The 18,291-nt window shown below is 40.7% G+C and overlaps 2 protein-coding genes across 4 annotated transcripts in view; one reads left to right on the forward strand and one right to left on the reverse strand.

The window, feature by feature from the left end:
* DNAJC2 (DnaJ heat shock protein family (Hsp40) member C2) overlaps positions 1 to 309 on the forward strand; it is a 37,190-nt gene extending 36,881 nt beyond the window's left edge. For all 3 annotated transcript variants that reach the window (XM_004001540.6, XM_011280341.3, XM_011280342.4), the window contains one exon: positions 176 to 309. In XM_004001540.6, the coding sequence (XP_004001589.3) occupies positions 176 to 250 (75 nt within the window). In that variant the 3' untranslated portion in view covers positions 251 to 309. The remainder of the gene's footprint in view (positions 1 to 175) is intronic.
* Positions 263 to 15,652, reverse strand: PMPCB (peptidase, mitochondrial processing subunit beta). Its single transcript, XM_003982687.5, has 13 exons — positions 15,494 to 15,652; positions 14,405 to 14,545; positions 13,416 to 13,502; positions 12,957 to 13,086; positions 8,052 to 8,250; positions 7,602 to 7,681; positions 4,927 to 5,039; positions 3,548 to 3,691; positions 2,577 to 2,737; positions 1,086 to 1,171; positions 916 to 1,004; positions 680 to 755; positions 263 to 585 (listed from the first exon to the last, which is right to left on the reverse strand). Exons 1-13 carry the CDS (start codon positions 15,590 to 15,592, stop codon positions 521 to 523), a joined length of 1,470 nt encoding a protein of 489 aa, XP_003982736.1. The 5' UTR covers positions 15,593 to 15,652; the 3' UTR covers positions 263 to 520.
* Positions 15,653 to 18,291: the final 2,639 nt, after the last annotated feature.

Genomic DNA, 18,291 nt, shown 5'->3' on the forward strand with positions numbered 1-18,291 from the left:
TGTCCCAAAAATAAATAAACGTTGAAAAAAAAAAAAAATTTTTAAAAAGAAAGCTTTCCAACTCTGGCGGTCAGTAAAATCAGCCTTTTTGGTGGTAATCATAATATACAGATTTACCCAATTTCAATGTTTTACATACTTCCTGCCAATTTCTAACACCTTTCTCCCTTCCTAGGAACTCGTCGAGATGGTAAAAGCAAAGAAAGCTGCCCAAGAGCAAGTGCTGAATGCAAGTAGAGCCAAGAAATGACTTCTGACAATCTTTGTTGTGTGTGCATTTTTATAATAAAACTGAAAATATTGTACAAATTTTCATTCTTAAGCTTCTATTTCAAGTGATAATTTCAGAGTGTGCTATCTACCATTCGCTGTGGTGGTCTTACAGCCTTTCAAAGTCTGATGCAGTATTTCATTCAAATTTTCAAGTATATTTTTTTTCTCGAGGGACTGGTAGCTTAAAACTTGCAGATCTGTTAGCTGTATAAATATATATGGTCGAAATATGTTGATTAGGAGCATTTTAATCATGAAGCCAGCACATGTTACTGCGAATCTGGTTAAAGTCTGGCAGTTGCTCAATGGGACCTAAGGATTAAAAGACAAACAGTTAAAACTGAATAAAAGACAAGTACTTAGGCATTAGGCACCCTGTACTTCAAAGAAAAGGAGCCAGGCTTACCAACAGCAGCAAGAGCTGGACTCTTATCATAAATGTATTTGGTGCACACTTCTTGGATTATCTCTGCATTTACAGCCTAAAATAGAGAAGATAACTAGCATTCGGAGCTTTTCATAGTAAAGACACATTCTGTACCTGGAACTTTTTAGAACTAAAGCAGGAATTTAGGACACCTATTTTCAGCTTTGTCACAAGGAACTTTTGTACAAGCCTCACAGTGTCTAAACACTACTTACATCAATTCTTGCTTCAAGCTCAGGGATGGGAATTCTTCTGTTATAGCATAACATTTGCCTGCCAATATCTTCACAGATTGGAGTGGAACCTGTTTACAAGAGGAGGAAACACTTAGGTACTGGAATATTGATCAACCATATGAAAATAGAACGTAGGTCTTTATTCTTACCATCAAGTTGCAACAACATGTTTGTTTTCAGAAGATTTTTGGCTCGTGCAACTTCGCTTTCTGTTACACTTGTGCAGAGTCGCATCCTAAAACCAAATCAAAATGTCAAGTAGTTTGAAAATGACTTTTTGAGTTAATGACTTAAAGACACTATACATATTATTCCACAATATACACATAATTATGATTTCAACTTAGTGAAAAGTTATTGATCCTATTCAATAGCTACACAAAAGCTAAAATAATACTGATGCTTTTCACTTTTTTTTTTAAATGTTTATTTTTGAGACAGCATGAGCAGGGGATGGGTAGAGAGAGGGAGACACAGAATCCGAAGCAGGCTCCAGGCTCTGAGTTTTCAGCACAGAGCCCCACGCAGGGCTTGAACTCACGAACTGCGAGATCCTGACCAGAGTCAAAACTGGAGGCTTAACTGACTGAGCCACCCAGCACCCCTGAAATAATACTGATTCTTATCCTGGTATTAATTTTTCTTAACCTTAGTATGATTGCAGATAGAGGTTCGATACAACACAAAGGTAGGCTGACCACATTTTGAGACATGCTACCATCACTTTGAGACTTCACTAATCCTCATACTAGGATCTGATCTGCTAGAAGAGAGAAGTTAGTGGACCACTAGGTTCTCACAAGAATCCAGCTGACTTATACCTACTGATTAACAATTACACCCCACTGAGGAGCTTTAGAGACATACAAGCCATTTAAGAATGGTGGAGGAGAGGAACTTCCTGCTTCAAGGCAGTGGTTCTGAGTAAAACAATACATTTTTCTTTAGCAATGGCAACTTCAGATTTGCATAACACCACCATTCAAACCAGGTAACTTGCAAAACTTTAGGAACTTCTTTCTGAAGTAACCTTCTTAAAGATTAAGAATTTTCTATAAGTCAACTTCACATGAGACTTAAACATCTGTGATCTTTAAAAACATGGCAACCAGCTATTTAGTTTTTTAATTTTTTTTTTTTTAATGTTTATTTTTGAGACAGAGGCAGAGCATGAATGGGAGAGGGTCAGAGAGAGAGGGAGACACAGAATCTGAAACAGGCTCCAGGCTCTGAGCCATCAGCCCAGAGCCCGATGCGGGGCTCGAACTCACAGACTGCGAGATCATGACCTGAGCTGAAGTCGGACGCTTAACCGACTGAGCCACCCAGGTGCCCCTATTTAGTCTTCTCTTGACTAAATGCTAGTTATCACCATGAAAACTAGTCAACAGTGTAAAAACATGAATTCTAGGGATGCCTGGGTGCCCTAGTTGGTCACGTGTCCGACTCTTGATTTCAGCACAGGTCATGATCTCATGGTTTGTGAGATAGCCCTGTGTTGGGCTCTGTGCTGACATTGATGCGGAGCCTGCTTGGATTCTTTCCCTCTTTCTGCCTCTCCCCTGCTCGCTCTCACTCTCTCAAAATAAATATGTAAACTTAAAAACAGTGTGAATTCTAAACAAGATTTATTTTCTCACCATTCTTTCTGAACAACATGTAGCATATCTGCAATGGTGGCCGGTTCACAAACCATATAGATGCCCCATAATCCTGTATCTGTGTAGGATGTGTTGAAAGACTGGAAGCTATGACAGAGGTTGCCGTGACAGGTGAGCTGGGCCAGCTTACTAGATAGATTCTGTAACGAAAATAATTGTCCAAGAGAACTGTAGGTATACGTGCCCAAATTACCAGAAAGCAAAATGAGTTCTGTGGCAAATAGTGAATGCCCTGAGAAGCTGTGTCTCCGTTTTATCTAGCAGCATCTCAATATGAAGTTAAAATTCAATGAGACTAAGAACAATACTTCTCTCACCAGCCCAGTGTACCCCCAGAGAAATTCACAACGTAAAAGCAATGAATCCTTATAATTAACATAGCAGCTGCACCAATTCTAAAATAATTCATTCCCGTTACCAACCCAATTTGTAGGGCTCCTCGCTGTGTATGCTTAAAGATTTCAAATTCTATTGCATGTGAAGCCTACGATGTTTATATGAAGTATATTTTGTTGAAATCCTTGAGTACAAACATACTTTATATTTTGAAGTAATTTCAGACAGAAAAGGTACAAAAACAGTATGAGGAATTCCTTTATCCAAATTCTCTAACAACTGTTATTTTACCATGTTTGCTTTATCCTCCTCTTTAACATATTTTTTCAACTGTTTGAGAGATGTGATGTTTTGTGTACACTTCTAAAATCCAAGGAGATTAACATCAAAACAATTATTAAAACTAGAATATTAACACTGATAATGGTACTATTAGTGAATTCTATCCTTCTTCAAATTTTGCTAATTATCCAACTTACATACTTAGGACACACACAAAAATCTTTCCCAGCCCAGGATGCACTCCAGGATCAGTCTGTATTTTAAAAGTCCATTCACAAGACAGAGTTGTGCCTTGACATTTATTATGGAAAATTATTCTTAAAATCACTTACCATTCCTCCTCCAAAAGAGCGATCCCAGTTGCCAATCAGTGTGTTTGCAACCATGAGACATATTGTATCTGGATGTGCCCAACCAACAGCCTCAACAGCTATTGCAAGATGTGCCAAAGGCATCTTGTCATCCCTCACTCGAATCTAGTTAAAACAAAGAAAGCACAACTCTAGTGAAGACTGCCTGTGTATAGGGGCGCCTGGATGCCTCAGTCATTTAAGCGTTCGACTCTTGGTTTCAGCCCAGGTCGTGATCTCAGTTTGGGAGATTGAGCCCCGAGTCAGGCTCTGTGCTGACAGTGCGGAGCCTGCTTGGGATTCCCTCCCCATCTCTGCCCCTGCCCTGCTAATTATAATTACACCCTCTCTTTCTCAAAATAAACTTGGGGGGAAAAAAAAAAGATTGCCACTGTGTAACAGGCTTAACAGGAAAGAAACACATCATGCCTCATTACATTGAACAGTCTAATCCAGAAAGATTTCTTGAGTTCTGGAAAAAAAAACTTCACCAAAAGATCTGCAATTGAAATACTACTGGGGCACCTGGGTGGCTTAGTCAGTTGAGTGTCTGACTCTTGACTTTGACTCAGGTGATGATCTCACAGTTTGTGCATTCTGCATCCTCTCTCTCCTCTCTGCCCACCCCCCCCCCCACCCCACATGTGCATGTTTGCTCTCAAACACTTAAAACAAACAAACAAACAAAAACTACATACATAGCCACCAGATGGTTACCTGGTCAAAAAGGACTGCATTATTTCACTGGCAGAAATCAGGAACATTCTAATTTCTAATCGTGACACAACTATTTTCTAACAGGGACACAAAGCTTATTTTTGTCCTACCAATGCTACAGTTCTATGCATGTGCCAACATCAGACCACTTTTGATAGATTTCCTTTGAGCACCATCCCTAATGTGGCAAACTAGGCCTCCGAACAAGACTTATGGCTACAGCTGACAAGTAGCAGATTCTCTGCAAGTTCTGGCTCTAACAGCTACTCCCAGAAGTGTACTGTGGGCAGAACTTAATGAAGAATAAACCTGATGTGAAAATAAAAATTTGGGGAGTTTTAAAAATAGAAACACTTTTATAGCTCACAATACATAACTGGGCACAGTGTCAAAGAAAAAGCACAAGAAGACCAAATTATCACATTCCCCTCAAAACCTTGTTTCCTTATTAGGAAAGTAAGTGGTTAAATAATATGGACTATAAGCAAATGAATCCATCCTTTTCCCTTTTTCTATGTTTCAATTTAAGCCTCTGGTTTCTTCCATTTTACTCCTGTTAAAATAAGCACATTTTGTACACTCATTCATAAATACAACCCAAGAAACCCAAAGGGCTAAATACTAGCTAAGGAGGCTTGCCCTACCTCACTTCCTGTGAATTTGCAGGGAGGCAGAGCTGGTATTTCTCCTTTGTGTGTGGACAAAGAGTCACCAAAATGAAACTTGGCTAACTCAAGCAGTTCATCATGGGAAACTCCTAAATTGAAGGAAAATATTTCATACATCTAGTAGCAGTACAATCTACAGCAGACCAATAACTGCCAAACTTTACAATAAGCTCAAGGTAGTATCATGTGATCAAAGTTACACAAGATCTACTCGCACTCACTGAAAGCCACTTCAGAGTGAGCTGACAGCACACTTGCCCTGCTGTTACAGGCTTGGGGTTGCACAGCTTTCTCAGTCTGTAGAACAATTAACATACCAACAAATTCACAGCTGAGGATAAGAAAACAGCTGGAGAATACATTCTATATAAAATCCTGTTACATTAAGTTACTCAAGGTCCTAGAATGCAAACTAGCAAAAAGCCCCTTTTCAGTAATTTTTTTAAAGTAGAAAAGAATATGAACATGAGCTCTAATTTAAAGAAGGCTGGGTACATAAATATGCTTTGTTCTCTGAGCTCTGCTATCAGAATGCAGCAGTCAAAATTCAAAAGAATTTCATCTAAATTTCTGAATAAATCCAGAGCTATCCAAATATTCACTGCTGGCCATCCAAAACTTAAGGATTACTTAGATTCTAGGGGCACCTGGGTGGCTCAGTTGGTTAAGCATCTGACTTCCGCTCAGATCATAATCTCACAGGTGGTGGGTTTGAGCCCCACCTCAGATGAACGCTGCTTCTCTCTCTCTGTCCCCCCTCCCCATCATGGGATTCTCTCTTTCCCTCTTCTCTCTCCGCCCCTCAGTCACTTGGATCCTCTACCTCGCTCAAAAACAAAAAAACATGTTACTAATCCAAACTCATGACCCAAACAGATTCAGCCAATGAAGGATTCTTAAACACAAGGATAAACTTAGGAAACAAACTTAGACATGTGCAAGTGCTTTTACAAATACTGCCATGTTATTTATATGAAACATTCCTTTAGAATGTAAAAGCACAACTTACACCCATTATTTTCCAAACAAATCTGTGGTATAAAACAAGACCGTGTGTTTTCAGAAGCACTGTCTAGGAGAGCCACCTCGGATACCAATCCAGACAGTAAAAAAACAACGGGAAACCCTGGTGGTCCAAGAATGACAACCAGAGAGTGAAAAACCATGAACACGCACACAGTTCTCAGCACCTGGTAACACCAACTTCCACTGCTTTAACAACTTCACCTACTGCCCTCCTGATTAGACATTCCAGATAGCTCCTGCTCCCACACCTTTACTTCTCCTCATGCAGAAGGCAGGGGAGCCAGTAAATTTTTTAATGAAGCTAGGTCTGGTCTTTTTCATTGATTTTAAGATGCCATTGTTTGTAACGCTCATCATAACTTATGTACTAAAAAGACAAAATACTAATTAATACAGGACAAGCCATTAACTCTACTTCAGCAAGGTCGAAATGAGCCTATGAATTACAAAAAAAAAACAAAACAACCCTGTTGTGTCCATGTGCCAACGACCATGGCGGAGACCTCCCAGTGTGGTCATTGAGGCCTAAGTCTTCCTGTTCTGAGGCAGTTTCAAATGTGGACCCCCAGTCGGCACCATCCATTTTAGAAACACTGTTACACAAGAGAATTTCAGAGTGCGCTGACGGCTATTACAAAGATAATACGATTTAGCTTGAGAGCCTAATGAATAAACTGTTAAAGGTATTTAACCCTCATATTCATTTTCTCCATCATTCCCAAGTAATTAGTTCACAAGTCTAACTAGGGCAACTAGAATTTTAATTTATTGTCATTTCTAAAGACAAAAATTAAATTTACACAAAAGAAAACTCCATCTATCTTTGTTTTGCCCTAAAACGACAAAGTGAAAACAAAACTGGAAACCAATAAAATGTACTGTTTGCCTAAATTCAGACTGCCACGAAATCCAGCAGAGTCTAACGTAAATTTTCTTTCACTGGCTTCAAACATCCCCAAGGAAGCCTTGCCCTGAAGCCACTCAAATAGTGGGATTCCCTTTAAACACTCTAAGCTCCCTGCACAGTTCCCCTTCTCAGTAATTAGTAGAGCTACTGAATGAACAAATCAAAGAATGAACAACGTAACATATCCAATTCATGCCTGACCGAGGATGAAGTTGGTTCTCAAGAAATAATTTAAAATCTCAAGAGATTCCCATACTCTAGTACACTATCTTTCAAATGTCATTATCTCCCAGTTCGCTCATGTGCCCTTTCCTTGCAAGTTATGTGTGTACACTCATATCTGTAAGTTTTTCTGTTTTTTTAATAGGTTTTTTTAACCTCCTCTTCTACTGAAGAGAAGAAAGTCTATTTCCAGTGCTCCACATTCCCTTTAAATAGCATACTCAACAATTTGCTCTTTAAATAAAAAACCCCAGGACCTCTCCCAACAGGATCAAACTAGCAAGTGCATCATTCTATGACTGTGTTTAAAACAGTTACAGAAATTTATTTACTTATTTTTTATTTATATTCAAGTTAGTTAACTCAAGTTAGTTAAGATATATATATATATATATATATATATATATATATATATATATATATATAGTGTAGTACTGGTTTCAGGAGTAGAATTTTGTGATTCATCATTCAGTTACAGAAATGTAAATCGACTAACCTCCAGCAGCAGCAAGTACTATTCTTGGCCCCTTATAATGTGTGGTTATGTAATCCACCAAGTCCTTACGATTTATAGATCTGTAATGGAGAAAGAAAAGCAATATAAAAGGAAACTAAAAAGCACAGATCTTTATATAATATACCTGAAATTAAATTGGACCTTAAAAATACTCTAAGTTAAATGCAGTCAGAAATAGGATACAGACAACAAGTATCAAAAAAAGATGAAGAATTTCAACTTTCCTGTATCAAGAACAAAGAGCCGATACCGTCACTTGTTATTTCAGTACTATCCAAGAGCCCAGACACCTGGGAGTTAGATGGGGCCAAAATGTAGCTAACTACAATTTCATTCAGATTATCAGGGAGGAAACATTACACTTTGAAATATTTCTGAATTTTCAAAACATCATTTTTTCTCCAAAAAAATCTTGAGAATTATACCTACTTGATGTTTTCAGTTGGACCCAAAATAGTCCGTCCAAGTGCAGTATTTTGATAAGCTGTGGCATGAAGATAATCAAAAACAACTTCCTGTAAATTGGTTTCAACTTCCTGCATCTCCCTAAGGATGACTCCACGTTCACGTTCAATCTCTGCTTCTCCCAATGTACTGTTTTGTATTATATCAGCAAGAATTTCTACAGCTAATTAAAAATAAAACAAGAAGAAACACGAAGAGTCTTAATTTTCAATATTAAGATCTATTAAGCTAGCATCAGAAACCATGATGCTGACCATCATTCAATTTTGACTAAATGATTAAGCCAGGAAGAAACAAATTTACTCCCATTAAAATTAAAAATATAAAATATAAACCCCTGTGGTAAAGAACTTGGGAAAAATTCCTAAATTTATCCGAGGTCTCCACAACACTTGTAATGACTCTACCACTTCAAACATGACCCAAGTGTATAGTGTTCTGTATGAAAATTTTAAAAAGTCGAAAACTTTCTGTATAAAAACATCTAGGTAGGTACAGAGGATCCACAGCACCCAAATATTTGCTACCCCAGTCCCCAAAGCAATGATGCTGCTATACAAACAAGCCAGTACGTGCCATAATCTAACAGAGATGGAAAGTTAACATGTGAAGAAAAGGATAGGTATCCCAAAAAAGATACCTATTGCTATCAAAGGATTAAAAGTGACCCTTGGGAAAAAGTGATTAAGCCCTCAAATTATTTATATAAGAATGACCCAAATTTGCAAAAAGCCCAAAGTGAACTCAAGGATGCTATATGATGCTATAAAATTACATACTTCTCCAAAAAGGAAAAACCTAACCTATTTGTACAGGGGCAGGGTGCCTGGGTGGCTCAGTCGGTTAAGTGTCCGACTTTGGCTCAGGTCATGATCTCGCGGTTCATAAGTTCGAGCCCCTTGTCGGCTTCTGTGCTGACAGCTCAGAACTTGGAGCCTGCCTCGTATTCTTGTCTCCCTCTCTTTCTGCCCCTCCCCTGCTCACGCTCTCTTTCAAAAATAAACATTAAAAAAAATAGCAATAATTAAAAAAAAAAGAATTCATACAGGGGCATCTGGGTGGTTCAGTTGGTCAAGTGTCCAATTCTTGGTTTCAGCTCAGGTCATGATCTCAAAGTTTATAGGTTCAAGCCCCACATCTGGTTCAGTGGTATCAGTGGGGAGCCTACTTGGGAATCTCTCTTTCCCTGTCTCCAACCCTCCCCTTCTCACATGCTTTCAATAGTAAATAAACTTAAAAAAAAAAAAAAAAAAAAACTAGTACATAGTTGCAATCACAATCTAAATTTTAACAAATACAAAACATGAATAATCTTTAGTTTCTTTTTTTTACTCTACTGCAAACTTTTGTTCCTTGTTTAGATTCGCTTTAAGGGGCCTTGTCTCCAAAGCAATTATGTTCGAGTATCAATGACCTCCTATAATTACCTGTAGATTGCCCAACATGCTGAAACAGATTGCTAGACCAAAGCAAGCCAGTTGCAGAGATCATGACCAAAGGGAAAAAATATAAAACCAAATAAAAAAACTCTGTCCACATAAGAACCAAAAGCCATGACGGGTGATGAAAAGGCCAAAGACAGATAGAAGGATAAGGAATCCCGTGTGAAGACTCTCTTGTAATACGGGATTGGTAGTCTAGACAGTATTTGCTCAAGTGGAAGTTCGTATTTCCTGGAGTTTATGTTTTAATTAGAATCTTTCTTTTTAATGTATATTTAATATTATGTGTATTAACGGGCGCCTGGGTGGCTCAGTCAGTTAAGCATCCGACTTCGGCTCAGGTCATAATCTCCCCGTTCATTAGTTCAAGACCTGCATTAGGGTCTGTGCTGACAGCTCAGAGCCTGGAGCCTGCTTCAGATTCTGTGTCTCTCCTCTCTCTCTCTGCCCCTCCCCCACTCACACTCATTCACACTCTCTCTCAAAAATAGACATTTAAAAAAAAATTTCGTTAATATATTATGTGTATTAGTATTGCAATACATGTATTCAATTTGTCATACAGGGCACCTGGATGGCTCAGTTTGTAAATCACCTGACTCTTGGTTTTGGCCCAGGTTATGATTTCATGGTTCATGAGTTCAAACTCCGAGTCAGGCTCCATGCTGCTGGTACAGAGACTGTTTGGGATTCTCATTCTCATTCTCTCTCACTCTCTCTCTCTCTCTCTCTCTCTCCCCCCCTCTCTCCCTCCCTCCCCCTCCCCTAGCCATGCTCTAATTCTCTCTCTCAAAATAAATAAACTTAAAAAAAAATTGTAATACACCTATACTGATGTATAATCAAGGGGCACCTGGGTGGTTCAGTTGGTTAAATGTCCAACTCTTGATTTCGACTCAGGTCATGATCCCATGGTTCATGAGTTGGAGCCCTGAGCTTGGGATTCTCTCTCTCTGCCCCTCCCCTACTCATAATCACACATTCTTGCTCTCAAAATAAACTTAAAAAAAAAAAAAAAAAACAACAACTTAAAACAAAATGGGAAGGTATCAATAAACATTTTTCCAAAGATGACAGATGGCCAAAAAGCACAAGAAAAGATGCTCAACATCATTCATCATCAGGGAAACGCCAATCAAACCCACAATGAGATAACATCTGATACCTATCGGAATCACTATTAACAAAAAAGACAAAGTAACCAGTACTGACAAGGATATGAAGAAAGGGAAACCTTTGTGTACTGTTGGTGGGACTGTAAGTTGGTGCAATTACTTTGTAAAAGTACGGAGGTTCCTTAAAAAAAACTAAAAATAAAAGATACTAGAAGACCCAGCAATTCCACTTCTAGGTATTTATCCAAAGAAAATGAAAACACTAACTCAGAAAGATCTATGCACCCCCATGTTTACTGCAGCATATTATTTATAATAGCCAAGATATGGAAACAACCTCTGTGTCCATCAGTGGAAGAATGGATAAAGACACTGTGGAATGCAATACTCTATAATGGACTATTATTCAACCACAAAAAAAGAATGAAATCTTGTCATCTGCTACAACAAGGATGGACTTACAGGGCATCATGCAAAATGAAGTGAGACAGAAAAAGACAAATACCTCAGACAAAAAGACAAATCTTCTGCATGTGGAATCCAAACAAAACAGAACAAGTTCAAATACAGAGAACACATCAGTGGGTGCCAGATGCAACCAAGAGAAATGTGTGAACTGTTTTCTTAGGTGTTTTTTAATTCTAAGTTGAATTTTTAAAAAATTAATAGAAAGGAAAATAACAAAGAAGTGTACTCCAAGATGAAGAACTAAAATGTGCAAATGCAGTAAAGATAAGAGAGGTTTAAAAAAAAAAAAAAAAAAAAGCCCAGTAGGAATGCCTGGGTGGCTCAGTTGGTTAAGCGTCCAGCTTTGGCTCAGGTCATGATCTCAGGGTTCAGGAGTTCAAACCCCATGTTGGACTCTGTGCTGACAGCTCAGAGCCTGGAGCCTGCTTCAGATTCTGTGTCTCCCTCTCTCTCTACCCCTCCCCCACTCGCACTCTCTCTCCCCTTCAAAAATAAACATTTAAAAAAATAAATAAAAATTTTAAAAAGCCCAGTAGTCCACAGTGATAAAGCGAGAGGGAAAAAAGTAGGCAGTAAACTGGATACAACTAAAAATATTTCCCTACACAGGAACGGCTCTGGAGAAAAACTTTTTTTTTGAGAGAGAAAAAGCACAAGAAGGACAGAGGGGGAGTGGGGAAAAAAGAGGGAAAGATATAGAGTGAGGTAGAGGGAGAGGGATTTTTAGCTCCTTGTTACTACAGCCAATTAACAACTATAATATACAGAACATCAGAGACTGTCAGAGGGAGAGAGGGAGAAGGAGGGGGAGGGAGGGAGAAGGAGGGGGAGGGAGGGAGAAGGAGGGGGAGGGAGGGAGAAGGAGGGGGAGGGAGGGAGAAGGAGGGGGAGGGAGGGAGAAGGAGGGGGAGGGAGGGAGAAGGAGGGGGAGGGAGGGAGAAGGAGGGGGAGGGAGGGAGAAGGAGGGGGAGGGAGGGAGAAGGAGGGGGAGGGAGGGAGAAGGAGGGGGAGGGAGGGAGAAGGAGGGGGAGGGAGGGAGAAGGAGGGGGAGGGAGGGAGAAGGAGGGGGAGGGAGGGAGAAGGAGGGGGAGGGAGGGAGAAGGAGGGGGAGGGAGGGAGAAGGAGGGGGGGAGGGAGAAGGAGGGGGGGAGGGAGAAGGAGGGGGAGGGAGGGAGAAGGAGGGGGAGGGAGGGAGGAGGAGGGGGGGGAGGGAGAAAGAGGGGGGGAGGGAGAAAGAGGGGGGGAGGGAGAAGGGGGAGGGAGGGAGAAGGAGGGGGAGGGAGGGAGAAGGAGGGGGAGGGAGGGAGGAGGAGGGGGAGGGAGGGAGGAGGAGGGGGAGGGAGGGAGAAGGAGGGAGGGAGGGGGGAGGGAGGAGGAGGAGGGGGAGGGAGGGGGAGGGGGAGGGAGGGGGAGGGAGAAGGAGGGGGAGGGAGGGGGAGGGGGAGGGAGGGGGAGGGAGGGGGAGGGAAAGGGGGGGAGAGGGAAAGGGGGGGAGAGGGGGAGGCAGAGGGGGAGAGAGAGAATGAGAATCCTAAGCGGGCTCCATACCAAGCATGAAGCCCAATATGAGATTCAATCCCATAACCCTGAGATCATGACCTGAGCCAAAAACAAGTCAGACATTCAACTGACTAAGCCAGGTTGGCACAAGACTTGCAGCCTACAACTGTTTGATATCATTTGTCATATTTGGAGGAAAAAATAGGTACCCACCTCCCCCACATAGTTTGGTTCATCTTTTTCACATTTCTGGGGGTTTCACAACAGACATAATAAAACCAGTACTAAGTTATTTTTGGGCTCTTGTGAAAATTACCTATCTGCAGTGTACATAATAACAATACCTCTTGGCAAATCTTTAGAGAATGCTTTGGCATAATATACAGTCTGCTCTCTGGAGGTGTAGGCATTGAGATGAGCACCCATGTTTTCAATCTCAAGTTCCAGATCTAACTGGGATCTCTTTTTGGTGCCCTGAAACAGAAAAGAAAATTATGATACCTTCCTTTATCTCTCATCTATTCTAAGGACTTCAGGCAATGAATATGAGGACATAAGCCATGTCAGTTTCATGCAAGGACCAAATCTGATTCCTAAAGTGCATCATGGTGTATACTTTCAGATGACCCTGACATCAACTCTATAGAACGGTCAGTGTTTCAGGTAATTATTCTGGAAAGAAGAAAAGATTAAAATAAATAAATTATACTATACTACTGAAGTAGTTCTCCTTCCCTTAGAATGAGATATTGTGCTTAATGGCTCTTAAAGAAAATGCTTTTTTATAAAGTCTTACAACTTACCTTGAAAGCCATATGCTCCAAAAAGTGAGCTGTGCCATTATTCTTCTCATTTTCATACCGACTTCCGGCATCAATCCAGAGCCCAACCTCAATACAATCAAGAAAAAATTAAATAAAACATCACTTTCTTTCTTCTGGGGGGACAGAGGTATACAGGGAGCAGTCTCCTTCCTTTTTTTTTTTTTTTTTTTTTTAAACAAATGCTTTCCAGTCTTAGCACTAAAGTTTTCTTGACTTGAGTGGATTGACAACACATTCCTAAGAACTAGGAGATTTAAAAATGTTGATGATCAGTCTACCGGTGAGTGCTAAAATACTACTTGCCAGTTTCATGGAGGACCCAGATTTTTAGCCCCTTGTTACTACAGCCAATTAACAACTATAATATATAGAAGAACATCAGAGACTGTCAGAAAAATCTAGGTTCAAATCCTGGCTCTGTCATGTATTAGCTGTGTGACTTGAACAAAACCATTTAACTTCTCTGAACTTGACCCTTAATTGTAAAATGGGTGTGCTGGTGCCTACTACAAAGAACTATTTTAAAAATCAAATAGAGGACACCTGGCTGGCTCAGTCAGTGGAGCATCTGACTACTGATCCTGGGGTTGTAAGTTTGAGCCCCCCACGTTGGATGTAGCAATTACTTTAAAAAAAAAGTTTAAAAATTAAAGATCACATAAGACAATATATGCAAAAACAGCTGGCACAGAGTAGCCTAGAGAAGGTACTTCTTTCATTATCAAAACTACTAACAACAAACAACACAACTGGCTGCAGGAACCAGATGCAGACCCTTAAACAAAGTACATATAGATCCAGTATGGAAGTATCACTGGAAGAAAGATTCACAAATGAGAGTCACCTGTCAAGGCCAAAGAACTGCCCCTATTTTTCAACCACCATCCAACAAAAAGCTTAGATTAAAATAAACATCTGCCCTTTCCTAAGTGCCTAACAATGAAACAGTGGTTGCTGGAATCACTTACGGTGCATGTTGAAAGCCCAGAGTCTTCAGAGGCCACTCTGAGTCCGTTGTCCAAACGTGTTACTCGCGTTTCAGGAACATTCAGAACAACCTGTGTAGCAGCCTGTGTATTTCTCCATCTGTTCCCTCCAAAATATAATGACTGGTTGGGGGTGAAGGAGTGGGAGAGAGGAAGCAAAACATCACTATTCTGATTTTAACTTTTGTTCCAGTGAGAAACACCCCTTTGCTTGGCTTAGGAACTTTCCTTAACCACTCTCCTAAAGCCAGCAACAAGACTGCAAACATGCCTTCGCCTTAGGGAAAACAAACAGTTATTATCATTATACAGAAACTTTTTACTTCAGTACCTCTCCTAGAAAAGCTTAATATTCATTATAGAGGAAACAGGGGACGGGGGAGACAATGAAGGGAGAGAAAAATGTAAAAATATGTATACACTATAAAGGAATGAGATTTAGGTTTTCACTGTTCAAGAAAAGCAATACGTTTTGGAAAAGGTAGAAAAACAGAAGATAGGAAGAAGGGCAGATGCTCAAGATCTACCCTGGCTGAAAGATTTGTTGACTACGGACCATTCGCCTGTCGGCAATTTTTCTTTTTCTTTAAACACACGTTAAAGTCCCTCCTAAATACCTTGGAGAAAGCTAGAGGTTATCATGAGAAAAATATATACACAGACAAAACTTTCCTTTGGCTACTCCGGGGTTCGCAGGAAGCTGAGGATGAAACTTGGCCTTGGACAAAAAGAACTCTCGTCTCACTTTTTAATTTCTCCCCATTTGCAACCACTGTGCTTTTAGTAATCAACACGCACTCTTTACGACTCCTGGGCAACTGCCGGGAAAGGCGCCAGCAACCGGTGTCATCCCACGCTTCACTAGCAGGTCACGCGCGGCGGGTGACCAAGGCCAGCTCATCCCCAGCGGGCATTCAGCATCCCCTGCCCCCTGGTTCCCCACGCGCCGTGGGAGTGTGGGGCGCCGACTCCGCCGCTGGGCCGGGGGCCCGTGACTCAGCTCCGCCGCGCGGGGTCCGGCGGCAAAGGCCGTGTCTCAAGCGACACCCAGACAAGTGGAAAGAAGCTCACCCTCCTGGCAGCGCCTCCAACCAGAAGCCTCTCCGTGAAACCCCAAAGCCGCCGCCGGGCCCCAGGCAACAGCACCCATCTGGCCGCCGCTGCCGCCATCTCGGTTGGGAACCGGGAGGATATGCTTCCGGGGTAGTGACCTGATGTCCCAAAGTAGGTGGGCTCCACCTTGTGGCCAAGATGGAAATGACACTCTTCGAAGCGGTCACGGAAGAAACAGAGTTGGGCCTTGTGCTGAGCTGTAAGCCCCTAATAACACGAATTAGGGAGTCTGTAGGAGTTCCTGTATTATCAGTTACTTAGATCGCCTACGGAGTGCGAGACACAAATGTGGAGGCGTTAAAGGTAACCTGGTGAGACCTATTATCCCATTGATGGCTGCAATTGACTGGATAAAGTGGAATAGGATCCAGAACTCACTGTCCTTAAGGAAGCATCTATTGGGAAAGACCAGCTTACTGAGAGGAGGGAAAGATGTGCCATTAATGACCCTTAGTCCCTCTTTTTTTTTTTTCTCTGTCTATGCTTTTTTTTTTTTTTTTTTTAACTTATATCCAAATTACTTAGCATATAGTGCAATACTGATTTCAGGAGTAGATTCCTTAGTGCCCTTACCCTTTTAGCCCATCCCCCCTCCCACAACCCCTCCAGTAACCCTCTGTTTGTTCTCCATATTTATGAGTCTCTTCTGTTTTGTCCCCCTCCCTGTTTTTATATTATTTTTGTTTCCCTTCCCTTATGTTCATCTGTTTTGTCTCTTAAAATCCTCATATGAGTGAAGTCATATGATTTTTGTCTTTCGCTGACTGACTCATTTCACTTAGCGTAATACCCTCCAGTTCCATCCACATAGCTGCAAATGGCAAGATTTCATTCTTTTTAATGGCCGAGTAATACTCCATTGCATATATATACTACATCTTCTTTGTCCATTCATCCATCGAGGGACATTTGGTCTCTTTCCATACTTTGGCTGTTGTTGATAGTGCTGCTATAAACATGGGGGTGCATGTGTCCCTTCGAAGCAGCACACCTGTATCCCATGGATAAATGCCTAGTAGTGCAATTGCTGGGTCATAGGGTAGTTCTATTTTTAGTTTTTTGAGGAATCTTCATACTGTTTTCCAGAGTGGCTGCACCAGCTTGCATTCCCACCAACAATGCAAAAGAGATCCTCTTTCTCCTCATCCTCGTCAACATCTGTTGTTGCTGAGTTGTTAATGTTAGCCATTCTGACAGGTGTCAGGTGGTATATCATTGTGGTTTTGATTTGTATTTCCCTGATGATGAGTGAAGTTGAGCATTTTTTCATGTGTCAGTGGCCATCTGGATGTCTTCTTTGGAGAAGTGTCTATTCATGTCTTTTGCCCATTTCTTCACTGGATTATTTGTTTTTTGGGTGTTGAGTTTGAGAAGTTCTTTATAGATTTTGGATACTAACCCTTTATCTGATACGTCATTTGCAAATATCTTCTCCCATTCTGTCGGTTGCCTTTTAGTTTTGCTAATTGTTTCCTTCTCTGTGCAGAAGCTTTTTATTTTTGATGAGGTACCAGTAGTTCATTTTTGCTTTTGTTTCCCTTGCCTCTGGAGACGTGTTGAGTAAGAAGTTGCTGTGGCCAAGATCACAGAGGTTTTTGCCTGCTTTCTCCTCGAGGATTTTGATGGCTTCCTGTCTTACATTGAGGTCTTTCATCCATTTTGAGTTTATTTTTGTGTCTGGTGTAAGAAAGTGGCCCAGGTTCTTTCTTCTGCATGTTGCTGTCCAGTTTTCCCAGCACCACTTACTGAAAGACTGTCTTTATTCCATTGGATATTCTTTCCTGCTTTGTCAAAGATTAGTTGGCCATACATTGTGGGTCCATTTCTGGGTTCTCTATTCTGTTCCATTGATCTGAGTGTCTGTTCTTGTGCCAGTACCATACCATCTTGATGGTTACAGCTTTGTAGTATAGCTTGAAGTCTGGGATTGTGATGCCTCCTGCTTTGTTTTTCTTTTTCAAGATTGCTTTGGCTATTCGGGGTCTTTTCTGGTTCCATACAAATTTTAGGATTACTTGTTCTAGCTCTGTGAAGAATGCTGGTGTTACTTTGATAGGGATTGCATTGAATATGTAGATTGCTTTGGGTAGTATCAACATTTTAACAATATTTGTTCTTCCTATCCAGGAGCATGGAATCTTTTTCCATTTTTTTGTGTCTTCTTCGATTTCTTTCATAAGCTTTCTATAGTTTTCAGTGTATAGATTTTTCACCTCTTTGGTTAGATTTATTCCTAGGTATTTTATGGGTTTTGGTGCAACTGTAAATGGGATCGATTCCTTGATTTTTCTTTCTGTCACTTCATTGTTCTTAAACACTTCACTGTCTGGTTCATTTCATTCCATAGAGATTGTTCTTGGTGAAGCCACTAATTGCTTAAAGACAGGTGTGTCTCAGACCTTATCTTACAGAATCTTGCAGAATTTGACATGGTAGATCTCTTTGAAATTTTCTTTGTATTTTAGAGGCCTTCCTCCTTTTCCTACTCCTTTCCTCTTTACTTTCTTGGACAACTCCTTATTCACAGATCTCTTAATGAGACTAAAAGTAATAAGCACTGTTCTAACTGTGCTATTCTTATGCTCATTTTACATCTGTAAAATGTAGAAATTGTGGTAAAATAACTTGCCTGAGGTCACCATGCTAACAAGAGGCTGTCTGGCTCCAAAGCCTGTGTTCTTTAGAAAAAAGTTTTAGTGTTTATTTATTCCAGAGAGAGACATAAAGACAGAGCATGAGTGGTGGTGGCAGGGGTG

The sequence above is a fragment of the Felis catus genome, chromosome A2 (assembly GCF_018350175.1).
Source record: "Felis catus isolate Fca126 chromosome A2, F.catus_Fca126_mat1.0, whole genome shotgun sequence".
Classification (NCBI taxonomy): Eukaryota; Metazoa; Chordata; class Mammalia; order Carnivora; family Felidae; genus Felis; species Felis catus.

What these genes read in the sequence shown, in the direction of transcription:
- PMPCB (XM_003982687.5), bottom strand. Translation starts at nt 15,592, where the DNA reads ATGGCGGCAGCGGCGGCCAGATGGGTGCTGTTGCCTGGGGCCCGGCGG. An exon ending in GGTCCAACTGAAAACATCAA is followed by an intron (nt 7,682 to 8,051) that starts GTAGGTATAATT and finishes TCTCCATTACAG; the next exon opens with ATCTATAAATCGTAAGGACT. An exon ending in GCAAATTCACAGGAAGTGAG is followed by an intron (nt 3,692 to 4,926) that starts GTAGGGCAAGCC and finishes TGTTTTAACTAG; the next exon opens with ATTCGAGTGAGGGATGACAA.